Source organism: Haliotis rubra, unplaced genomic scaffold (genome assembly GCF_003918875.1).
Source record: "Haliotis rubra isolate DU_JTF1 unplaced genomic scaffold, ASM391887v1 Scf489, whole genome shotgun sequence".
NCBI lineage: Eukaryota > Metazoa > Mollusca > Gastropoda > Lepetellida > Haliotidae > Haliotis > Haliotis rubra.
This window is the reverse complement of record NW_025767178.1, coordinates 176,527-203,612: the sequence shown is the minus strand read 5'-3', so window position 1 is coordinate 203,612 and position 27,086 is coordinate 176,527. Positions and strand designations below refer to the sequence as shown.

The window sequence follows — 27,086 nt, the reverse complement described above, 5'->3', positions numbered from 1 at the left end:
CAGGTTCTTTAGCATGCTCTTTTTTTGTCAATCTACAACTTTTGACCTTCATGTATTTTTTTCTAATGTTACTTCATTTTGCATCTCCTGAAACTACAAGGCTTACGGATCCGAAAACTGAAGTGTTCAAAGAATTCTTGACCCATTTTTAACATAGTTGCCATAGTATTTTCATAATCATGTCCCTGAACTTAAATTCTTATAATGATATGTTATTTTGTTTGAATTACAGCAATTAAAAAGAGTGAACTTAAAAATGTTTGTTCAACCAATAACTTGAAATGCAGTTTTCTAATTGGGTACCACATTCACAGTCAGATGTATTAGAGAGCTTTGCTCACATTTTTGGGCTTGTTCTAGTCAGCTTCAGAGGTCCCGCTTCAGAGCGTTATGGCTCTGCTTTGATGTTATCTGATTACAATGTTCATGTCTTTAGTCTTTGAAAGTTGTGGGGCGGTGGGGTAGCCTTGTGGTTAAAGCATTCGCTCGTCACGCCGAAGACCCGGGTTCGATTCCCCACATGGGTACAATGTGTGAAGCCCATTTCTGGTGTCCCCTGCCATAATATTGCTGGAATATTGCTAAAAGCTGTGTAAAACCCAACTCACTCAGTCACTTTAAATGTTGTGATGAGACCCAAATATTTGAGCTCAGAGAACATTACATTATTCTTGTTGTTTCTTCTGACTTCACCTTTCTCAGATATAAATTAATGATATCCTGATATCTCTGGTGTAGTGACTAAACACTTGTTTGTTGTTTTAAACATATTTTATTCACTGAGAAAAGGATTAGGAACAAGTTCTCCAACTTAGAATACCCTCTCCTTGGTATGTACATCTAATAGGTAATTTAGATTTCCGCAAATAAAGATGACAGATAGTGGACAAGAAAGTAGATAAGTAAAAGAGATAGAGCTTATACAGAATAATACAGACTAAACACTTTCCACAGTTAAGAAATGTATTGGACTAATACATTTAAAGTTGATTTTATAATTGAAAATGTAAACTGATGCTCTATTCTCCCAACTTAAAGTGTGCAGATGTATACAATCCAAGTCACTTCTAATATGTAAAAAGTTTGTTTGTCTATTACGATTCCCTGTTGACACATAACATATGTGTTAATGCATCCAGGATATTTCTGGGGTGTTTTTTTTATATGTAACCTCTCCTTTTTAGGGGAAACATTACCTTTTCTTCATAGTTTATAATTAGAACTTTCACATTTTGAACATTTAGATTTCCTTATAAATATCTTTGCTTTGGTCAAATTGAAAATCTTAATTCCTTCTCTTTTTTATCTGCATGTAGCCTCAACAGTTTTACAGTTAGTGACTAAATTGGATTGACCTCTGATTTTGTTGATAGTATCCCATCAAAAGGGGCCAATTACTTATCCCCCGTCATGTGATATAGCTGGAATGAATTAGTGAAAATCCCCGAGAAGTATATGTGTGATTTGTGTGATGATCCTTTGTATAGAACAACTATACTTTAGCAGTCAAGTTAACCACTTTCTGTCATTGCTCCCTGCCATCATGAAGACTATGGCTGCTCAATTATGGCAACAGAGAGCCAAACATCTCACAGCATGACGTAAAGAGCCTCAGCTGCTAGAGTGTAATTGATTTGTACACTTAATTACATGATTCCCTTGTCATTTTTATTGAAATTACCCTCAAAGACCTGCTGCACCATCTGCAGCCACTGGTGATACAAGTGACATAGATAGATTGGACCAAATTTGTTTAAACTTTGGCTCTATGAATCTATGAAAGTTGCAGGCGGATTTTCTGTGTTTATAGTGTGTTGTGCGTAATCAGTCTATAATTACATGCTCTTGTTATTTAAATATGCCACAGTGTTATTGTGAAATGCCCAATGTTGTATTTCCACTGGGATATTCATTATCTTGAATGATCATTTTCTGTTGTTTTAACATATTGATGTTTATACTTTGTGAATTATGTGTGCAAGTGGATGTTTGTTGATCAAATATGGAAAGTGCTGACTTATTGTGTCCTGCTCAGGAGAGTATCACAAATTGAAGATGCCAGGCGAATGTCACGAGCTACGATTAATGGGGATAAGACAACAATACTCCCTCCAATCAGGTAACATGTAGTAGTAGATATACTTCCACACCCATGTAGATAGTTGTTCTGCCTGCACCACAGATAGCCTGCTACACAATGTTTGATAACACTTACTCTTAGCAGTTACATAGTGTTTGTGCACTTCTTACTACCTAGTCTGCACAGCAGATATCATGCAATAATACAGATCACAGCTTAAAGTTCACCTTCAGCTTTTAACCATAAGGAAACAGTTAACTTGCTAAGTTGGTATGTGCACAGTAAATAGTACAGCCATTTTATCCCTGAGACACTGCTTGTTTGAGAGGGTTAGTACATGTCCCATACAGTAATGAATATAATGCTGCATGGATTGTGTAGAACATGTCTTGCTTCTGCATGAACACTTCAGTAGGAATCTTTCAGATCTGGAAAAAGTTAATTATTCCTTCATTGTTTAAAGCTTGACCTTTTAAAATGCATGTACCATTATATTGATGTGTGTTTGCATTTGATTAGAACATGCGCTTTTATTGTGGTGCCAACATAATTGAACAATTGAAGTTCTATTGAAGCGAAATGGTGACTAAAGTATAGACTTTAGTAGTTGCATGCAGAAAGTACAAATGTTTAGTATGTTCTGTTGATAATATACAAGTTACACCTTCCTTTGATCCTCCCTATCAACATAGCAGCAGTGATGTATCAGGCAAGGAGATTAAGCTGGGGCATATCTAACCAGAGTGATTATTGATAGAAATGGTATGCATTCACCCATTCTGTTTGACATTTATGAAGTTTTCTTGATTGGTTAAGCCTCATGGTTAATAAGTCTTGCTTTGAAGACCTGATTTAGTCAAATATTCGTGCCCTGAATCAATCCCTACTGATGAGTGGAAGTAGCCGACTCGCTTAGTCAGCTTACTTCTTGCTCATACTGTATGCATACCAGTACCATGGCCAATCGAGTTATAAGCTGTCATAATCATCAGCGTGTGATCCATCTTGTTTATCACAGCAATTTGGGATAAGTTGCATGTTTCATGGTCTATTGTCAATATTTATGGGTTGAAAGGTCCGAAACCTGTTAATGAAAACATCCAAGAGAAATGTATGTCATACAAGCACATTTGAAAATGTATCTCAGGTCCGGAGAATGTCTAATAACCTCAAGTGAACAGAAGGTATGACTGCTTACTAGATGTGTTACTTTTTAGTATCGCGACAAAAATGACAATTTGTGCCCTATATTTCTAAACTTTAGAGGGTTTTACAAAAGTTCTCATTTTGTTCATATGAAGGTGCTTTGATAATGGACAGAGATGAGTGGCCATCAAAACCATACAAGTTAAATTTGTTATCAGAAATCAAAGTAGGTTGGAACAAACTTAGTTCAAAAGTTGGTGAAACTAAAAACCTTTTTTCCATAATATTTACTACGTAAGATCATACTTCTGTGTGCTACAGGTTTCTGTCAAAAACTCTGTAATGTACTGGGTACCCTAAGTAAGGACACTTACATAAATGTTTTATCTTAACTGGGGCATGTATAAAGATTACTTACAGAGATGCATAGAAATTATCCAAGGGGCTCCTTATTGGAGCAGGGTGCATGTTTCAACAATTGCATGTTTGGGACGTGTGGCAAATTGGCAATACCTAGTGCATTGATGGAGATAAATGTGACAAAAGGGCTGAATTTAGAGGTTTTCATGAAGTTTTTATGTAATTATTGAATATAGCCAAAGCTGATTTTCATAGCAGATGTACATGAAAGCAAAAATTAGAAAAATATATGTTCAAATACATGTTGACTCACAGAATTGTTCCTACTTTACAAATGTGCCATTTTCAGTGGGTAAAACACGCCCTGGTTCTTCGACATCCTTGATGGAGATATGCAATGATACGTAAATGCAGAATTAAATCATTTATGAATCATAGAGTCAAGAATAAACTTAAAAAACCTACCGGTACTCAGATCCTGCAATCAACCAAGAATTAATGAGAAGAGTTGTCATCATGTAACCTGTGACTTTACTTACAGATGAACAGTTTCTTTGAAGTGTTTGGTACATTACTAGCATTCACAATGGCATCACCAGACAATGTCAGTGATGAAAACATTTGACACGGTGACCTTACACATTGTCGTCCATATTATCAATATGAGCCAATCAGCAGTGATAATAAATTAAAACTGACTCTTAATACAATTGATATGTGATATATCTTTGTTTAGTATTGTATGGATGTATTCATCAATATCTATCTGGCTGAAACAGTTCCATTCATCATAAGGATGATTATCTATGATCAGTCGGTTTATAAACAACTCGGCTTCTGACATGATTGACGAGGTGCTCTCTGTTCCATTGTGTGTTAAATATGAAGAAAGGCTCATAACATTTAGTGGAAGGCTGATAAGGGCAGATATATGTAGTTGTTTGGTTAGGATGTTCCACTCTGTCACATTTAGAAGCTTTGGCAATAAGAAATCTGAAAGCATTAACGTTTAGCTGCATGACACACAGGAATGTTACTATCAGGTGGAAATGCCTTGTGTTATATGATCAAGCACTTATGTGCAATGTGACAACTGTTTCTTGTCCTGCTTCAAGGGGATCTGGTGTGTCAGGCTCCCTGAATGATCTCCAAGAGTCCACAAGATGGGAGGCAGCTAATCGTACTAGTGTCCGCCCCGAGTGGCTCTCGGACACAGAGAGGTATACCGTCCTAGCCACCTGACTGTTCTGACAAACACTGCAGATGTGGGTAAAATGCATCCCTGCTTATGTCATTGTGGCGACTTAACATCATGATAGATTCTTCCTGTGTCAAAGAAAGTGTAAAATGTTTTATAAGGAATATTATTAAGTGCTGACTAGCAATAAGGGCAAGACAACTTTGTATGTGGTTAATGCTGCGAGCATAGAACACTGCAGTGTCTGTCGGCTTGTGACAAAAGGCAATGATATTCCTTCCATATAAACTGCATCACCAGTGACGTCAGCAAGAGCTGATTTACACCATTGCCTGTTGTCTAAACTCATGTTCATGTGATAGTGATGTATTTCAGGCAACTAGTCTTGTAAGTGTCTGTGTGTATTTCCATTAGCACTAGATCTGGTAGAAGTAGGCCTATGTTCTTTGCTCATGGGGAGCAGTGGTCACAGGCCTGTGTTGCCTGTACTTCTGTTGACCATTCTACGCATTAGATGTATGTCTGCATGGGTGATCAAGCTATTAATTTGTATCTACAGTGCATGGATGTTGAAAGCTGTGCACAAGACGCAACAAACAAAGTCTAAATATGAATTCTTTAGTGCTAGTTCACTGATTTGTCTCTGGTTGTTATTCAAGTGGTTCGGGCTCTGGCCTCACTTACTCCCTGGATGACCTACAAGATATGTCTCATTGGGAGGCAGCAAGTCGAGCAGGGGTACGGCCGGAGTGGCCTTCTGATACCGAGTCCAGGCATTCCAGGTATACAATGCCTTGCTGTGGTCAGCATGAACAGTTCTGTTGTGAAACACAGCTCCACCTAGAGACATGGGCTTTCTCTTCAGTTCACATAGTGGAGAATCGGCTACTTCATTTTGATAGGGATGAGAACCTCTGGATGTCTCATCAAAACCACTTAGCATTCAAGAGAGATATTTTCAGATTTGAAAAGAATGTTTTGAAATCTTTTCCTTTCAAGTTGTATACTTGACATGAAGGTGTTCTCATCCCTAATAGGCATTTGAGTTTTTCTACATTTGGGTTCAGTCTTCATATTTCAAATAGCACATGCTATAGCATACTTTGTATTGATAACTGAATACAAAATGTTCCATAAGTAAGTAGAATGCCACAAGGCAAGGCTGAAATCATTTAAATGAAGATAGTTGAATTTGTGTGTCTTAGAGAGTGTGTTCGGTTTGTTGTGCCCTCTTCCATTGCGGGTGTTTTGTTCAAGTTGTGTGTCATTCCCCACTCACCGTGTGTGCCTAACACTGGACAGGAAAATTCCACTCTCAGTGACAAACACTCATCCATTTCAATTGAAACACCAACATTCAAATGCATAGCAGACAGTTATTGTCAAATTAATTCTTACAAAGGAGGTCATTAAAGATACCAATCCTCTTTCTGTGATATGGATTGTTACAACATTAATCATGAAAACAGAATCAGATTTTGTATTCAGTGGATGTTTGAGGAAAAGAATGTTGTTTAGGTTGATCCATATACCTTGGACAAAGACAGTATGTCCAGTCGAATCCTGTCATTAAAATACATAGGTTTCCCAAGGTAACTTGCAGAAATTGAAATATTCATATATGGCAGGTGATCCAGTTAAGAGATTCAGTCAGTCAGTCTCTCTCTCTCTCTCTCTCTCTCTCTCTCTCTTTCTCTCTCTCTCTGTCAGTCATTCTCTCTCTCTCTCTCTCTCTCTCTCTCTCTCTCTCTCTCTCTCTCTCTCTCTCTCTCTCTCTCTCTCTCTCTCTCTCTCTCTCTCTCTCCCTCTCCCTCTCCCTCTCTCTCTCTCTCCTCTCTCTCCCTCTGAGGGACTGATTCCCCACAAGGGTATGATATTGCAGGAATATTACTAAAAGCAATGTAAAACCTAACTCACACACTCACCCTTTTCTCTCTCCTCTCCCTCTCCCTCTCTCCCTCTCCTCGCTCTTTCAATTTAAAAGGTATAGACATAGAAATATAAAAGCTATTTCCTGGTACTGCAGTACTTTGTCAAAGTCAAAGAGATGGCATTTAAACATGAGAAGCACTTTTGCTTGTGGATTTTTAAAAACTTTAATCATATTGTTTGCATGTGGCTGATACTTTGAGATATATATATATATATATATAAGAAGAAGTTTCTGAAATAATCACACGACACAGATCTTCTCTTGTACAATATATATATATATATATATTATAGTTATCAATTAGTTACATATATACTGTGTCAAACTCTGGTTGTGGCTTTTTTTTTCAGAGAGCACAACATAATATATTGAAGCAAGTTGTGGGGTTGCTTCAGATTTTGCATGTTACTCATACACAGGGCATGTACTACTTGCATGAACACTAACTTCCTGTCTTAGATCTAGGGATATGGTAGTCAGTTACTGTGCTTTCCATTAATCTGTTAATGTAAAGTCAAAAGGAATTGTATTGTGACACAAATTTGGATGATACATGAATTATTTTTGTTATAAACTTTCTTGTTAACTTGTATGGCCAGATTGACTACACAACTTTTGATATTTAGGTGCTGGATGTTTGGCTATAATAAGCATCATGCCACAATGGTGTATGCCACTATCTGTACTACAGTTATCTTGCATGTGGTTACCAATTCCTCACACACTGGGGACTAGTATGGGCAGAAGCCTCAGCATATTGTACCTATCACTAACATTGTACGTTTCATACACTTGCTAGAACAGATGCTTTGATGCTTCCAACAGGGAAGACCTCAGAACTAGTACATCCACATATGTTGGCTATGCACTGCCATTGCTCTGTACTGGAGCACATGACAACTTGTATCCATTGATTTTCTTTCATGAACTATAATTCTTTGCAGGTTCATGTTACAGTTATCATCAAAATAGGAATGTTTGCAACTTGTTTTCAGGAGTGAGAAACGAATTAAGTTAATTAATATTTAATGTATAATTTTGTTTCAGGAAAAGACTATTCTGTTTAATATTGATTAGAATAATCAGTCTGTTTCACAGTGTAAAGCTATCTACAGTTCAATATGACAGTATGTTTGATAGTTCATGTTCAAGTTTTGGTCGCCCTTCTTATCAATACAATACAAATTTTGTTGAAAAGTGTCTAGTGCTTGGCAAATTGCACAACTCACCATTATATACTGCAACCACTCTCTGATTACTGCTATCATAGCTTAAAATGAACTTCAGTTGTCAGAGAATGCATAGATATAAATATGCCATCCATAACGCTGTAAAAGTCATGGTTTTTTTTGTAGTTGTAGTGTTACTGTTCTGTATAAACATATTGTTTTGGCTTTTGGCATAAAAAATGTTGGACTTGGTTCTGATCAGTTTGCAGGCTCTCTGGCCAGTCAATTGTTCTAGTCTCTGGTACCGGCCATACTACACATCATTCTTACACCACAGATCATCCTTTGAGTTGTGGATTCCCTGTTTGTGGTCCTGTTGAAGGCATCTGAATTATTTGTTGGACAGTTGGTGCAGGTGATCGTTGTACATTATTACCCATGATCCTTTTGTGACAGAGTTTAGAAAAGGTTTTGACCACCACCTGCCTTTCGACTCATAGTCTCTGGCCCAGCAGGCATCTTCCAGTCATGGGGCCTGCAAGAAGGTTTACTTCTCACTAGGGCTGCAACGAATACACTATGTGGCGAATATGATACGTATCATGAATATTGGGTAACGAATACGAATAATTATTTACGAATACAATATTGTAGTTAAGTGATTGATGTACAATATGGAACACCCATGTTGACAGTTTTGATTTGTCACAGCATTAACCAGTGATCTCATGACACTACAATTTGGTATGTAATAGTAATAGTCGACAGTTCCATGTGCGGCCTTGGCAGACTAACATGACTTGCGCTACTGCAATGCTAGTACATATTCTATCCTTGCATATCTCACTTTCCAAAAGTAGACAAGGGCGCCAAGTAAAACATGCTCCCTTAAAAAAATGTAAATATTCGTTAATATTCGGTTCTGGTGACCACGAATAACTAATTGAATTCATGAAGGGCTACGGTTCGATTCACCGAATATGCAAGTGAATCGTTACAGCCTTACTTCTCACAGACGTTTGGAAAAGGTTGAGACACGTCTGGGATTCCCATCCTGTTGGGGTAGCTCATAAATGTTCCAGACTATTGTCCGACTTACAGTGTTTCCAGTTCCGTTTGTTGCAGTCCAGTGTGAGGTCTGCAAGAATATCCCCTGGAATCATGTATCTGACTGATGATTGAGATCTTAGTGGTAGGACAAGCACGGTTTGATAAATGCTGCTTTTTTAGTATTGGTAGGTATTTTTCTTCTTTGGTTTAACATCTATGTGCAGGTAGTATTGAGAGCTCAGCTACCTCTAGTCTGCTGCATCTGGATTAAAACTCATGGTTCCCATGTCTTGGAATTACACATGATACACTTTTCTACAACAGCAAATTCTTCACATTGGTTAGAAGTCTCTGTCGCGACTTTTATGGAATATCTACCTTAGAATCTGTGCTCTTTTGATGGGCCCATTGGGGCAGTGTCTTTGTTTCTTCATGTAGGTCCGGACTTAAGAGAGCATTTTCTATGTCCTGTCCATGCTCTTCGGTATCTTTTGCTAAGGATGTAAAGGAGACCTTGCCTTTTTTCCTTCCAAGACAACCCTTATCATGAAGATATATTTAAGAATACTATTGCCTCTTGGTTTAAAGAGATCACTTCTCTTTGCAACCAAATGGCTCTGGATTTGCCTTGTTGCCTTCTAGGATAATGGCAGATTGGCAGTCTTTTTCAATATATCTTATATAACCTACTGGGTGTCTTGTAGGAGCAGTACACATTTCTATCACAGCAATAGGCAGTATAACCTTCACCTTTATCTGCGACATTGATGCTGTTGTATGGGTAGTATAATAGTTGCCTATGATCTGTCTATTGTCATGTCCTAAAAGACATGCTCCATGATTCAGTGATACATCAGGGATGACCATGATTGCTTATATTGTAAGAGTAAACTACTTCATGTCATCTTGAAGCAATGCAACAGGATCACCTGCACATTCATTCCAGGTTGTTGACGTATTGCAAATGGTACGTACTTAAGGTGTTTTCCTTGATGTTTGATTCTTTGAATTTCACTTTCAAACATTAAGTTTGTTTTCATTGTACACATACTCAAATCTCAAACTTTCAGTATTTTCAGTTTGTCTTGACAATGGTCACATGTTATATCAGATTATGTTCTTAGATATTCTTATTATCATTATTATTATGCTATTATTTGTATAGCGCCAATATCCAGCTCAGCTGCTCAAAGGCGCTTTGTTTTTCCCTCGATCATTGGATGTCAATCTCAAGAGGCACATCATATTATCAATCCCAACTCCTTGGGGAGCCCCCTCTACACGCAGCCCAGACAGCGAATTGGACTTCTCCCAGGAAACGCTGCCTAGTCAAACCCACCAAGAACTTTCCGGACTCCCCAACACTGCTGCCTTCTGCATTACCCAGAGTGTCAGAAGGGCTTGTACCTCAGAGTCAAAGCCACAGGCATAGCGGAGACAGTAGTAACAGCAATGAGCCATGCCATCATGTCATTTGCTGTTTGTGCCAAGGAAGAGCATCCACTGACAAGGTGTTGGTCAGTCTCTGTAAATTCATTTGCAAAGTTGACATTTCATATTGATATTTTGTTTAAGAATCACAATTTGGCAATTGCGTGTGGGAAGTGACTGGTCCTGGGCAGCTAAAAGAAGGCCCTCAGTTTCACATTTAAGACCAGCTGACTTCATCCAGGCGAAGGTAGCCGGTTGGATTACTGTTCTGTTCCACACACTGCATATATACACAATGCAGAGGCTTCCCGGAAAGCTTCTCCACAAATGACTAACTCTGGGCAGACTTGGTGAATGACTTCACCTGGTTTACTCCCATCGCTGTACCGTCCAGCTACCTCAAATTTCAGATTCTGTCCAAGAACCTTGGCACGCTTAAAATAGCTGTGGAATTCCTTGTTTTCATCATGAGTCTTGACCAGAGCTACAGATAACTTTTTGGGTCATTGAGTTATGTACTCCCTTGTCTTCATCTCAATTGGGTATCCTAATATTCCTTTGAGTAACGAAATAAATTGTACTCACCTCACTCTAACTCAATTGGGTATTTTGCCATTTTCCATTAATTTTAAAAATATAATAAAGTTTAAATGTTAGTGTTTGTGATTTACATTTGATCTGTAATATGGGAAACGATAAGAAAGACTGCAAGTTGTCAAGTTCATGTCCTGAAAAGGAACCTCTCAATATACTTCAGTTATTTTATCTCTCCACTGGTATGCAAGCTACGATTTGACATTTTTGTGTGTATGCATGTAAGATCACATTTATTGAGTATTTACAAAACTTCAAGCGTACTTGTACGCAATAGACTTAATAGGAATTGAGTTTTCACATAAATATTTGCATAATTTTACGCAGATACGCAGCTTATCTGTACCTCTGATTACCTAACACTCTCTATGTCAAAGGCTAACTAAGGCCTATAGGCTGGGCAATCCAGTTGGTAGGCAAACTAAGCTGACAATCAGAATCATGCAAGGAAGGTTTGAGTTGATTTGCCAGGTAGAAAACTTGCTGGCTTTATTGTGATGGCTAAATATGATGATTCTATTAATTCATTGAAATTACCTTAAATGTGTGTGTGCACACACACACACACACACACGGTGCATCAAGAATGATGTCCAAGTGATGTAACCCAAATGTCTTTCTGCAATGGGATTTATTTTTGTTTCATGGCTTCTACTGTTCTAGTCTGTCAGCTGTGAAACAGGGTAAAGTCAAGATGGGATGTATTTCCACTGTTCTTGTCCAAATATCATTGTGTGGGCATGAAGGTATGATGGAGCCAATTCCTGCAGTTGTCTAGAGATACTTGCCAAGTAAAGTGCAGACCAGGTGCTAGTAATAACTCCTGGCTGGGCTCATCTAACTGACCAGATTGTCTTAGCGCCTCAAGTTGCATCCTGGTGTTGTTACTAGGGTGACCTATATATGGTGTGAATGTAGACACAGTGCCAGGCCAGATGCTAGTAGGCAGCCAGCTATGACCCCTATATATATAGCTCAGAAAGGTCTACTATTCTGACATGGAATGGAAGATAAAATACTTCTTGACCATGCTGTGTTTGACCATTCTTTATTTTTCATATGCTACACACCTTTAAAATGTTCTAGTTTATGAACTTGAGATTTGATTTCATGTTTTAATACAGTTCTTAAGCTTCAGGTGTATAGTTTGATCATATTCCCCTGAAGTGCATTGCATGGTTTTAGTGACATTAGGACTCTGTGGTAAAGAAGTTTGTATTGTGGAGTCATTTTACCATTTTTCCGTAACACTTAAATGCTTAGAATTGCCATTTGTTGAACATATACCCTGAAACTATGCTGTAAAGACACCATTTTGTACATTTCTGTGTTAATAATAGAATTAGCCTTACAGGTCATTGGCGTGATCTGTGTGTTGTTAACACCTTCAGCTGTTTATTCAATGTGTGGCATACCTGGTCTAGACTTACATCACATATGCCAAATAAAGTGAAAGTACTAATCACTGTAGTGTTTTGTGCTATGCTATATTTCTAAACATAGAACTCATTCTTCCTTGTCATAATGCTTTCTTTTGTGTTGTTTCAGGAACATAATACTTATAAATGTGACAAATCTTATATGATATAAAGATTTAAAACTGTTATTTTATTTGTTGTGTAATGCATATTGGTAGTGATACTCATGAACAGATCATTATTTGTGCTGATGAAATAGAATACTTTTCAGAATATTAGCATTCCACATGGATTGTGTTTCTTCTTGTTCCTGACCATGTGGCCTCCTGTAGATATAGCATTGTTTAAAGCTGTTAGGTAGTTGCTACAGTTAGCTTGGCCCATCTGTTTCTCAACTTCTGTGTTTTCCAGTGACAACAGGGATGATGAACGTCCGCCATCCAGAGAGAGGATGATTGTTCGCAAGTCTTCACGGGAACCTCAAGCCTTTGCACGTGCTCGGTACGTGTAATTTGATTGTCTTATCCTTGCAGATAGTTACTCACTTTTTTCTCATGTCATATTTGTCAGTTATACAAACTTACTGAAATAACCGCACACTTTCCTAGATTTGACTTTATGTATGATGATTATATTCACATTTGGATGCTAGGGACATAACAGAAATAAACTAATAGTTTGGTTGTAACATAACCTTAACATGAAAAGCTGATGATGAAGGTTTCTGTCCATGTGTTTTACAGCGTGTTGTATCCCGGACCAAAGATATCACCTATCTTTGAATCATGCGATTTGGAAATGGACAAGTAAATTCCTTGTTGACTTACAGTTTTGACACTGTGTCTATAATTTTTATTATGACCCTATTAATCATAACAAGATTAATATCCTTGTCCTAACACTGGTATATCAAAGCAAAATACTACTGTGCATGTTTGGAATGCCCTGATAATACCAGGACATTTCTGGACCTGTGGAAGCACTGCAGCTGTCCTGTACATGGACAAATCCCTTACTCAAACACTCACTGGCATGCAAACTAATACACAGAAAGAATGAAGTTAAATTTAAGCTTGATGAAGAGTGGCATTTCTAACACCACGTGTTCATGCTCACATGTATAGGTTGATAAGTGACAAATGACAGCCTTTAAGTCATTTCAGGATGGAATGTGGAAAGTTTCCAGTGCTTTAAATTTATTTGCAATGATGAATATTTTGATCCAATTAATATGGAAAAACATCCATTTTCATGTATTAACTTGTCATCTTCATACCATATTACACAATATACTGAGTTTATATGAAGGAGAACATTACTGTTTTCACATACTCACCAACATGCCTTACCATATGCAATATTTGTTTAGTGTGTATGAATTGCTACTTTAACCTCTTTGTTGACTTGATGGACATGTGTTGGTAAGTGAATCTCCCTTCTCCCCTACATACATAAACATCATAGCCAAATCAGCACAGAAGCATGACACTTAATTTGTTAAATGTCAGAAAATTTGATGTATAGTATAATATTTCAGTGGTGAATGTTGAATTCATTCTGGATCTTTTGTTCTGCTTCCAAAACTTTGTTTACTTAGGATTGTTATTTTTTGCACAGATAACCATTATTTAAGTTCGCTTGGTACCAGGATATATGTTTCTATATGGCCACCTGAATACAGATGTTTACTTCTGTAAGTGATTGCTAACATCTGCCAACAACATGCAAATAGTTTCTTGCTTAGTTTCAGACCTTTATAGCAGTGAGCCGTTCTCTTTATCAGGCGCTGCTAATTTGTTGTGAACAACGGGTGAAAATCCTGTCTGGCACAAACTCTTGAGAAGATGGCAGGTCCACTACTTTCAGCATGTGAAAACAATGTCTCTTACATCCATATTTTCCAGTCATGAAAGATCCACTGTTACATATTTTTGTGTTCATTGTACTGATGATATATTGAACACATGCAGGACTGTTGTGCTATCAGCTACAGTCTATATATGTGTCTTATGGGCTATAAGTATACATTATATTTAGGACATTTTCAACATATGTGCTCATTGTCATAGTAGATTTATTTCCTTTTTTCTTTTTTTGTGCCACAATGTACTCATCCTTTGTGTTATATAATACATTTCTGACTGTAAATCAACCTGATTTCACTATAACTGAAATCATGCTTGAACACTCAGCCAATCTCAGCAAGGCTTCAGTCAACCATCGAGCCAATTCTTGGATTTTCGATCAGTAAGAACTTTGATATTTTCCTTAATCAATCCATGTAAATTCCTTCACAGACCAGGAGTTTTGAAGTGTTGCAATGTCTATCCAGGCTTTTATAATTACATTTAGGTTTTTGGACAATAACTGATATATTGTACAATTTGAACAATCCAAAACTTTAACCACTACAGCCATGGTCTTGTAAAATTCAGTTTGGTCTCGGAAGCTAATAAAAGTGCATCTGATCACTCAAAAACCTCAACTGAAAATGATGCTTGGGGCCATGTTCAGTCTTGTAGACTCATGAGTTTTTGGCACTGACTGTTGATATTTTTTTCTGACAAATTTGTTCAGAAATTTAGTCTGATCCTTTTACATTAATGACTTGATACTTGTTTGATCGGCATTCCAGAAGTAAGTGAGTAAATAATTAAGCAATGGATAAAACAGTTTAGCTTTGTTAACGGTGTAAGAATATAGATCACAACGTTGCTGTATGCAATAAACAAGAAGATGTTATCCATAAATTTGTATGCTTTGTTAATGATTTGATAACCATTACCTACAAATATTGCTCAATTTAGGCAAATTTAATCAACTCAAAGAGTGTCATGTGTAAATGCATGACAGATCTGATTGAATGGATTCAAACTGGTTTAAGAACAAAGTTCTGGTTGCTGAAAGTCTCCTGCAGATTTAAAACAATGTTAACATTAAAAACAATAAGTGTTTTGAGAGATGATATATAAATACTTATCATTGTGAATGTAAAATGAGTTTTGAAAATATGAGCTGCAAGGGAAAATCCATAGCTGCATCATCAGATATGCTATTATCTTTTTTCCTTATACACCAAAGATATATGAAAACTTGCTGAATACTAATATTAAACTGCTGCAATCAACTAGCTATTCACTGACTACACCTTCATCTACAGCTAATGCAGAGGTGATCATTTCATAGTAAAAGTAGTAATACTTCTACACTAAGGTTTGTCTATGGTCTTGTGATAAAGACATGCTCACCTTTCTGTTAAATGCTCTCAAATAAACAACATTATTAGAAATATCAGTAATTTTATGCAAACTTTCTGACAGGTACCTTCTTTATGCTAAAGCCAACATTTGCAAATCATTTTGAGACTAATTGTGTAATCTTGAAAATATATTTTGAACCAGTCAATTTATGTAGTTGAAGTGGAAGGGCGAATGAAACATTACTTTGTTGCCGAGAGCATTGTTTCAGGATCTTTCAGTTGATAAAACCTTTTGTGAATTTCAGGCATAGATGAAGTACATTAACATTGTTTACATATGGCTGTGAAACAGTGTGTGTTTTTTAGAGTATGTATATGTGGGCAGTCTATTCCTGCAAAGACTGGCCTCCATCTGGCAGCATCTGCATATATCTGATGTAAACTAAAATAGACATACACCATCAAAGTGTGTGATACATCCCTTAGCTTCCCTCATCAACATCTTCAGTCTGTTCCCAGAAACTGAGAAAATGTTATGAAGGTTGACTGTAGCCAACACTATAGTCTGTTTGCAGTGAAAACGTACCGATGAATGTCAGTTAAAACCAAAAGGTAAAGCAAATAAAGTGAAATTAAGACTGCGAATCCTCATGATTTTACCTTGCCAATTGAACATTTAAATCTAAGAAATTTATTCGACTTAGGATAAAAGTTGTTTAACAAATGATCATAGTCTCGCATGGCTATTATTGGTTTGTATTACAAGTGGGTATGCACATCAAATGAAACACCGAAAACGACAAGGGTTGTTATAAGTTAACGCTTTTCACGTACAGCAAGTGCATTTGTTTCACTGTTCCAACTACTGCGCTTACCCCATTGTAATGCAAACCAGTAATAGCGATTTGAATCTATGATCGTTTGTTAAACAACTTTTATCCTAATTTGAATAAAATTTTGAGATTTAAATGTTCAATTGGCAAGGTAAAATTATGAGGTTTCGCAATCTTAATTTCACTTTATTTGATTTACTTTTTGTTTAAAGTGAAATTCATTGGTACGTTTTCACTGCAAACAGACTATATATACACCCATATAAAGCCAATGCATGATATATATGGCTGCAATCCCAGACAGTCCTATTATATGAAGAAGAGGTAGTTAGCTTAAATCTAATATATCAGTGAAACTTGGTGAGATAATTACATATAGCTTGATGCAATCAACAGGTACTTCAGTAAATGTGGATGTCATATAATATGTATACCATCTTTGATTTATAATTTTAGAAACCATTTTGCAGTTTGGAAAGGTTTATTAAGAAAAAGAGATGTATTTCTTGGAAAAAGCACAGACACTTGTGAAGAACATTATGAGGCACTATGACCTATATGTCAGAAGCATTCTGCCCCATAGATATTCATCAGGCTGTACAAAATCTTCTCCTCTTTGTTATCCTAGATGTTACATATACATGAGGAGAATGTTTGTGACTGTTTTCCTTGCGTCTGTACGAGAGCAGATGAAATATTGAACAATGCCAGTCAGGACAATTAACTGATGCTGTTCCGCAGCATGCTATTTATTTCATGCCTTTTCTTTTTCCTCTTTCCCCAATGGATGTCCAGATTCAGGTATACATGGTTAAAGAAAAGTAGAGTTCTCTTGAAGTGATATTCCTCTCCTTAGTTCCTCCATGCACCCACCTTGTTGCATATTATGCAGCTAACTGCCTGTATCCATGTGTCTGTATGTGCCTGTGTGCTTGCCTGCTGTCTGCCTCTTGCTACTACAGTGTTCTTAGAATGAAATTCCATGTACCAAAGGTGCATGATATAGATCACCTGTCAGCATGATGTTTGAAATAATCAGAAAATGTTGCAGTAGTTCATAATTTTGAAAGACAATGACCATTGACCACCTTACTGTCAAATAATATATGAGTGTTGACTAATTTCCTGCCCACTTTGATATATTCCATTTTGCAAATTCAATTCCAAGTAAAAACACTCTTAATTTTGTTATGAATATTTGATTCTAGTGATGGCAAATAATAAACTGAATTCATGAAGGGATACAGTTCGATTCACCAAATATGTAAGTGAAGCGTAGTAGGCCTAGCAACCAGGATTCTTGAATATGAAAATATTGAATATTTTTGTTCAATTGGCTCCTGAAAGATTCTGACAAATCTATTTCAAGATTTTGACAAAGCCTGTTGAGCTACAATGTTTAGTTGTTTTATTTGTTGTGTATACATTTCCATTGTGTGACATGTGAAAGCCATTTGTCTGCTCTTTACTACATCAGTTGTTATGCGACATAGATGAGAATAAGAGTGTTAGTTAGACAATTCTACAGGTAATTTTGTTGGTATCGAGGTAAGTTCTTTCTCTGCCTGACTGCCCACATACTGACACCACCCTGCAGGCCTACCATGCCAAAGCTACTACCTTCCCAAAGCTGCTAACTTCCATTGCAATATAAACCCTTACACCACTTCAGTTAAGAGGAATAACATAATAATACAATCCATCTCTATTTACATTTATGAATTTTAAAAATTGTTATTTTACAAAATCTTGTTATAAAATGAAAAACAAAGTGAATTTCAGTTCTTTTGTGTGTGATGTATTGTTTCCATGTTGTCTGTGTGTTGGACATCTCAGCCATCTCATAAATTTGACCATATATATTTGACCCATTGTGTAGATTCATTCATTGAACATTTGTTCTGTTCCAACATTGATGCTGTTGGAATCCATTTTGTACATGTAAGAATTTGCAGATTCTCAAGACAGTTGGATCCACTTTGAAGAGTGAGACCAGTGTTTAGGGTGGTAGTTGACTAGTTGTATGGCTGAGATGTTAGGCACTTTTTGGTTTGAATCTGCAGAAAGTGTGAAACATGTTTCGACATTGAGGAGCGACAGCCTCTTACAGGGCTTGAGAGGTATTTAACATATATCTACAATGTGACTATAGTATTCATTATCATCTAAATAATGGCGTTATATCTAAAACATGTTAGTTTTTTGTGTCATAAGCAGCTTTGGCAGGTATACTGTGGTGACCTTATCATATAAATGGTAGAAGTATTTCTTGCGTTACGCTTGAGTATCAGATTCTGATTGGCTGAAACATGCTATTATTTCGAATGTACCCACAAACATGTAAGGTATACTTTTGTGTTTTCTGATCTAATTCTCGAACTGTTGGCAATTGGCATTTAATATCGGATTATGATTGGCTGAGACATTCTATTATTTTGAATGTACCCGTAAACATGTAAGGTATCTGATCTAATTCTCGAACTGTTGGCATTTTGACATTTTACCAACTGTACGTTTTGCACAAATTAATATTGTAAGGCTAAATAATAGCATTATATGTTTATCAGGCATATTTCTTTAGAGGAGGGAGGTGGGACTTTACTCTCTTTTTTTTGTTAAAAAACCCCCACTAATGTTATTTGTATTTCACTGAACGCGACTGTATCAAACAGAAAAGCATCAAACTGAATTTTGCCCAGTGTAGGTTAGAAACATCAATCAGGTAGGTCCACCTAAAAGCACATTGCTGGAAATGCTACAAGAGTCCCTGTCGTCACGAGAACTGACAGTTAGTGCCGTTGATGCTTTGATGGCATACCACCTGCCAAAGATGACAATGCCATCTTTGTTTTCGAATGTATCTACGTACAGTTTTGCTACAAAGTAAGCAATGTTCACAACTGTCCGTGTCTGTGACACATTGTTTTGGGTACAACATAAGATAGCTTGTTCAAAGCAATATTAATGCATACACAAATAGTAGTCCATGGATGAATGATTATTATTCCATCAGTAATCTTCATTGGCAAGTAGCACTTTTAGACACATGTAAAGCTCCATGCATTGACTTTGAGATGCTATTAAGAGTTCTTAACAAAAGCACTATGACAAATCCTGAAAGGCATAGAGCTCAGTGAAAACTCGCTTAAGCATACTAAAAATGGAGTGTAGTCATGAATGAGAATTGCGTGATATGATTGAAAACATATTTTTTAAATTGCTATAAAAATCTCTATATTTACAGTGATGGGACAGTGATTGAGAAAAATTATGAATTTGTTTTAGCCAATGGTGACATTCTATAAACATTTACTATATTTTCTAAATGAAATAGATCTAGAGTGGATATTTTGTCTGATATGTATGTGCGGCGCCTATGAATTTATGTGGCAATCCCACTGATTTGGACCAAAGCATTGCATGCATAAGACATACCAGTACATGCAATATGATTATATGTTTTGTAAGATTAGTTTGTTGTTCAACGGTACCTCTGGTGAAATGGGTTGATGTACCTCCTGGGTATGTAAGCTATAGTGTAGAAAGTACATCAGTCTGTGTGCCCTTTGAGACGTGTTGACAGCTGATATTGAAGTTGTTATAAGAATAGTAGTTATAGTTGTCAAATGCAAATGCAAATGCCAAATATACTTACAATGACTTGCAACCTATCTAGTTATTGAACAGGGGATTATTCAGATATATGTTTAGTGATTGAGGTAATCTTTTCTCTAAAGTCTGATTACTAACATAATACAAATTACAAAAATCAAATGGACAAAACAAAAGAAATAGACATGTATTTGTTGCATGGCAAAGAACAAAGTATTGGAATAAGCAATCTTTTTATTTGGCATGTGCTTGTGGCATCTGGGAACTGCTTACTACAGGTACATTTGTCTGTCTGAACCTTGTGCACAGAATTGCTTTGTGTGTTGTATTTGAGTCATCAGCCCTGATCTGTGATACTACGTTGTGTGTTGAGCATCAGCCCTGATCTGTGATACTACGTTGTGTGTTGGGCATCAGCCCTGATCTGTGAGACTACGTTGTGTATCAGGCATCAGCTCTGATCTGTGATGCTGTATTGTGTGTGGGGCATTAGCCCTGTTCTGTGGTAATGTGTTGTGTGGGGGGCATTAGCCCTGTTCTGTGATAATGTGTTGTATGGGGGGCATTAGCCCTGTTCTGTGATAATGTGTTGTATGGGAGGCATTAGCCCTGTTCTGTGATAATGTGTTGTGTGGGGGGCATTAGCCCAGTTCTGTGATAATGTGTTGTGTGGGGGGCATTAGCCCTGTTCTGTGATATTGTGTTGTGTGGGGGGCATTAGCCCTGTTCTGTGATAATGTGTTGTATGGGAGGCATCACTTCTGGAGCCCATTCCACAAAGCGATCGTAGCGCTACGCCTGTCCTAAGTCTATGTTAAAGTATGGGATTTAGTGCTACGATCGCTTTGTGGGAACGGGCCTGAGATCTGTGATAATGTAAGTCATCAACACCCATCTGTGATACTGTGTTTTGTGTGTGGCATTAGCCATGACCTGTGATACTGTGTTGTGTGAGGGGGGCATTTGCCATAATCTGTGATACTGTGTTGTTTGTGAGGCATCCAGCCTGATCTGTGATAATGTGTTGTGTGTGAATAGCAGTGTTCTGTGGATGTTGGTCCAGAAGTTTTTATCAGTCCTGGGTCTAGATTTTTTAAACTATCCTAGTTATGATTAACCTTGACAATTGGCATTCAAACAGGATATATTAGGTTTACATTAGTATACATATTCACAACTATCTGAAATTTCTAGCATATTGCACAATACTACAATACCTATCTTATCTCTGCCAGACAAGTCATTTGTGTTTGACATTGAAAAAGCAAAACAATTCCAAATGACATGGGGCTTTCCCAACTACAGACAATAACACTATTGTGATGATGGTTATCAGGTCACTTGGTGTATCACACATCTATTTGAGTAGCTATTCACTCAATTTTATATATATCCTTCATGATAACATTTTGTTCTTTGATAAAGACAAAGCAGAAAAAATATGTGATAAGATGAAGTAGTTTTATCTTTTAAAGTTAAGCCAGTATATTAATCGTTGAAATTACCCACTTGTTATAAGGATACATTCAACTCAACATTTTGTAATCTGCTATACATCTGTATGTTATGCTATCAACAGTCTTCCTGTGATTTTCACTTAGCTGCCTCAAAAATAACATTCAGTGTGTCATTTTACTACAATGACCAAGTGACTTTGTGAACACTGATAGTTGGTGTAAACTTCAAAAACGCAAAGCCATGGAAATATGCCAGGAACTATCTGCATTTACACCTGTCATCAGTCAAAACTTGTCAGTGGATATATTAGGGCAAATTAAAAATGGTAATTACTTCTGTATCTTGTCCCGTTATTGTCAAGTCATTCAAGGCCCTAGATGATGCTTTCTTTGTTGCATGCAGGTACCATCTTTGAAAATGTTATGATAGTATTTAAAATGCTACAATAATATATGAAGTGTTACAGTAGTATAGCTGGTATAAATAAACTAATGTTTACAAATATGATGTACTATTTAATGAAGTTACCTTTGATTATACTGCAAACATTCAAAATAGGTGTTGAAGTATTGTGCTGATATACTTTCATTATTCTAGAAATATGGACCTTTGAATGAAAAAGTAACCGTTGTTTGAAACATGTATATTATAAATTGTGCACACTTGTGGTATTCTTAAGGACAGTTTACTATGTAGTATTAGATGAGTGTGGGAACCCCACCCGTGTGTTTCCTTTATATATTGCCATACCAGAAAGTACATGTGAAAAACAAGTAGAGAAATATTTGTTAATTTTCATTTCTGCTTAGGATCTGTCTATATATTTTGCTGACAGAATTCAAATAAATTGCTCTGTTGCATGAAATTGATCTATTGATCCGGTCTTGTTTGAAATATGTATTCTTTTTGGTTAAAATGTCTGTTTTATAAACTCGGATAATCTTTACTGTTTAAGAAACAAACAATACACAATTACCATTTATGAAAATAATTATACACAATTATCAAAATTATATTATGGCCTACTCAATTTTCAGTTTGAAAAACTGATGAGATTTACATTTTGTCTTATATGTAATTGTAGATTTCTAAAAATAATTGTGAAAATAGTGACAAAAGCATTGGCGACAGATAAGTGATCCCGACAAGATACAGCAGCCAGAGCTTTATATTTATGTTAACCTTAACATTGAACAAAGTGCTCATCAGGCAGTTGCAGATGTTCAAAGGGAAACCACCAGAGATAAACTGCCCCTGAGGGCCACTACTATAGTCTGCAGAAAACTTCTGTTTTCATTCTTCCCAAATGTTCTAAACCAGCCAACAGTGTTTGCTCATGTTAAATCTGTGATGCATTTTTGTGTTTTGTTTAAGGGTCAGTTTGAATTGTTAAAACACACCCCAATATTGATGGAATATTGCTAAAAGCAGCATAAAACTATACTCACTCACTACTAGATATAGTATATAATATGAAGACAGGCTATCACAGGGCATGATATCTTTACAATAGTTTATGATAATCTTAGCCCTAACATCAGTTTGAACATCTAGACCCAGAGGTGTCATCATATCTGTAAACACAGGCTCCAATTTGACTTGTACTTCGTGCTGACCGTGTGTCAATTTGTACGATGTGAGTGTTGAAAGTATGAATGTTGACAATGAGATGTTAGTAAGTCTGATGCTGTAGCACACTTGTATCATCCAACACTGTTGATGTAGTTGCCAACTTCACAAGTTGACATGCATGTAGTCAGCTTTAGATCATATTTCACATGTATGTGTCTATGATGTCAGTGTTCCACATATGCCTGGTAGACTAACAATATTGCTTTCTTCTGGGTAAAATGATAATACACCGACTACAGAGGTGGGCTAAGTACTAATAATGTAATCAAGGGCTTTAATTCCTCCAAAACACTTAGAAGGTTATTGTGTAGCTTTAAAAGTTAGACATACATATAATCTAATCTTAAAAATGAATGAAGCTGTGTTGAATAGTTATTGTGTTTTAATATTTGTTTACAATATTCATTTATCAGATTCCGCCATGCTGCCGTCAGTGCCATGATGGGTGGGAGGAAAATGCGCCCAATAACAACTCCACGCCATCCCAAACTGGCAGATGTTGTAACAAAAGTGAAAACTCTCAATGATGCAGTCAAACAAGGCAAAGCCCCAGAAGGTGATTGTTGGCAATCTTTTCACGTGTGAACCATTTTGCATGGTCATTATTTTGTTATTTTCCCAGAGACAAATGGTATGAGGACATTTTCATGTTGTTTCTTATCATCTTGTGATATGACATTTGTATGTGTCGTTACCAAATTTGAATAATACATTTAGTACATTTAGGATATGTAATGATTCACTGACCCTGAAAATGAACCAGTTTTGAAGTCTTCAAGAGGTCAAAACAAAAGATTGTACTTGTATGATGGGGAAACATTTAAAAAGACAATATTATTGGAGTGAAATTTCCTGTTGAACATCACCTCCTTGTTAATAACCAGGCCATGTTTACATTTGTTGCAGGAGAACTTGCAGGGAAGTTCACATTTGCATCAGATAGATATGCTGTCCTGGAGAGTGCTGGCAATCTGGAGATCGATGTTTTGTTCCACAGGCAGATTCCGTATGTACATACAAAATACTTCTTAGAATGCATATCACTGATATGGAGCGTTTGAATAATATTGTTTTCTAATGTTGAAAATAAGAAACTCAAGAAGGGCTATAAATTCAAATGCTATAGCAACAGTTCTGGGTGATCTCGAAAAACCTCCCAAAGATTTTGTCACAGCTGATAATCATACCCTTCGGCAAATATTCTCAACTAAATTCAAAACTTGACACGTATCTCATTATTATGAAAATATCATTACGGTAACAATACCAATGATGTGAAGTTGGTTGCAAAATTATTATATTGGAAAACGAATGCATAATGTTCCATGAACCTTATGTTGCTAAAACTGTTAGAAAAAAAGAAGTCAATAGAAATTGTGACCTCCTAGGGTGGCAACACAACATGCTCTCAAGGACATGAGAACCTTTCTAACACTCTAACTGAAATTGCTTTCAAAAGTTCTTGAAAGGTCTGGGCTTGATTCATCTGTTGTCACATTTGTGTGGGTTGCTCATCCAAAATGTGTTTGATCTGGTTCAAATCAGGGCAACGGGAAGACCAGTTCATGACATCATCACTGGTGTTAAAGAATGAATAAACGTTTTGTTATTTTTCCTTATCCTGACTCATGCGAAAGCAGTAACCCTAGCGTTACGCAGATCTACTCGCAATTTGTGTGACGACAAATGGCAGAAATTTGAGCAATATGCAAGGCGGAAGGGCTTCACAGCTATGAAAGCGTCTCATCCTCAAGTGGCGGAATATCTATGTCACCTTAGATATACAAGACATCTGAAAGGTTCGACATTATCCACATATCTGGCAGCCATTAGTACAGCCAACAAAGCAGCAGGATTAGAGCCTCCAAGAGCCTCCAACCCACACGAAGTCAGAGCACTGGCGTCAACACTGGCTCTGCATGGAAATTGCTCTATATCATCGATCATGGAGGGCTGCTTCTGGAAGTCAGCTACAGTGTTTGCCAACCACTACCTCCGAGACATAACCACCGAAGACGTCTCCGGCATTCACCAGTTTGGGCCTCTTGTTGTAGCACAACAACTAACGGTTCCTCAAAGGTGCTGAGTTGAAATCTCACCCTTTACCACGTTGACTTATTGATAACTTATCTATGGAAAAAGTTCTAGTTTGAAAGTCCATGCGCACAGTCTAGACTAGGCTAGCATGAGTGATTAAGACTTGGAAGTTGGAAGAATAGGATCCAGTTATCTATGGACAGCTGTTGAATCCAGGAAGTGGCTTGACCCACCACCAATCCGTAGGATTCTATAAGCAAAAGATCATGAGTCAGGATAAGGAAAAATATGTAATTTTTTAAGTAAAATTGATATTTTATACTTATCCTGACTCATGAGGAGAAGCCCTCCCAACCTCCACGCTGGAAACACTTCGGATTTCATAGCAGATCCAGATGCATGGGCAGAAAAATCAGGAGAGAGTGATAAGTAAGGCTGGTCACATGACTGTTTGCGCGGGAAAAGGGAGGTATCTAGTGTGTGAGTGTATTTTTATGTCCGCTTAGGGAACTACAAAGGATTCAAGTGTTCCACTACAATTCGCAAGGGAAAGGGAGATAAGCAAAAGATCATGAGTCAGGATAAGTATTAAATATCAATTTTACTTAAAAAATTACATTTTTGTACTTTTTTAGCCATTACATATGAAAGAATTGTGGTTAGTCTAAAGCGGAACACTAAATTCATTTTTAAAAACTTGTGGTTAATTAATACCGAGCTATTAAAAGTTGCCAAAAAGTTGTCTGCTTCACTCTTGCCTGCCAATGAAACCACATACAGGTTATGTAACTCTGTCACCAGAGCACTGCAGCGAACCGGAAGTGACTTATGTGAGGAGGATTTTCAGTTAGTTGTATATAAAGTGTGTAACAAGCTCGTTATTTTGCTGATTTCTCGATGTCAATGAAGACATGCCGAATCGTTATGTTGCCGTCAATTGCTCCCAGGCGTCGGGTGATGGTGTCAACATGCACAGATTTCCCCTCGATCCCGCAGTTTGTGCTATATGGGTTATGTTTGTGAGTGCGATGCGAGTGTTGTGGAAGCCTGTAGTGTATAATAAATCGGATGGCTCGACCCCTACCTAGATAGAAAATGCTATTTAGATTTGTTTTCATCGTGTTTAAATTCAAAAGTACTTACTAGTTGTAGTAAATGATTGCAGGGCTCCAGATAAGGGCCGTATCGGTGTATGTGCGGATGATAACTATGCACGATATGGTAGGAAATAATTTAGAAAACGTAGCAGATACGCACTACAGCAATGGTGTATGGTCTTAGAATCATTTACAGACGTATTTATCTGAAAAAAAGTATTGTTTCTTTACCTGATTACACAATAGTAGCAATGTTGTGGTGCATATATGAAACGAAACACAAGATCACACACTCCATTAAATTCCATTCAGCACTCTAAATGTACTCTTAAGTTTTTCCAGTACTCCTATATTTAAAAAATGAAGAGTACTTACTCCTGATGTTGAAAAATTATCTGGAGCCCTGTGATTGATGACCAAAAGGATTTTGCATGACACAACTTGTAACATAACGATTTCTTCCTCGGAAGTGAGGTTGTGGTTGAAGTGACAATAATATTGTAAGTAGTATTATATTGACACCCACCTGGCTTCCAAGAGAGAAGCTATGTCATGCACAATCCTATTGGCCATCAATCAAATACATATTTTACTACTAGTAGAAAGTAGTTTTGATTTTGTAACTTGGTGAAAACGAACCTAAATAGCATTTATTCTCTGACTGGCAGATGTTTGCGACAGGTAGCCATTTTTAAAAATCGTGACGTCACGGGCTAAAGTCAGTTCGAGAATCAATTAGATTGTGGTTTGTTTTCATCAAGTTTGAAAATCAAAACTACTTTCTACTCATAGTTAAATATGTATTTGAATCATGACCAAAAGGATTTGTAATGACACAA

At 36.9% G+C, this 27,086-nt stretch overlaps 1 protein-coding gene across 5 annotated transcripts in view; it reads left to right on the top strand.

Annotated features, from left to right (window-relative positions):
* LOC124291270 (sodium/calcium exchanger 3-like) overlaps positions 1-27,086 on the top strand; it is a 115,639-nt gene that overhangs the window by 52,313 nt on the left and 36,240 nt on the right. Inside the window, exons 5-12 of one of the 5 annotated variants that reach the window (XM_046728240.1) lie at positions 2,036-2,119; positions 4,702-4,806; positions 5,444-5,566; positions 12,791-12,880; positions 13,123-13,185; positions 18,475-18,531; positions 23,527-23,669; positions 24,020-24,119. In XM_046728240.1, coding sequence (XP_046584196.1) covers positions 2,036-2,119; positions 4,702-4,806; positions 5,444-5,566; positions 12,791-12,880; positions 13,123-13,185; positions 18,475-18,531; positions 23,527-23,669; positions 24,020-24,119 — 765 coding nt within the window. Of the gene's footprint in view, positions 1-2,035; positions 2,120-4,701; positions 4,807-5,443; positions 5,567-12,790; positions 12,881-13,122; positions 13,186-17,206; positions 17,213-18,474; positions 18,532-23,526; positions 23,670-24,019; positions 24,120-27,086 lie in introns of all 5 variants that reach the window. The other 4 variants (XM_046728242.1, XM_046728241.1, XM_046728243.1 and 1 more) reach the window with 4 other exon arrangements.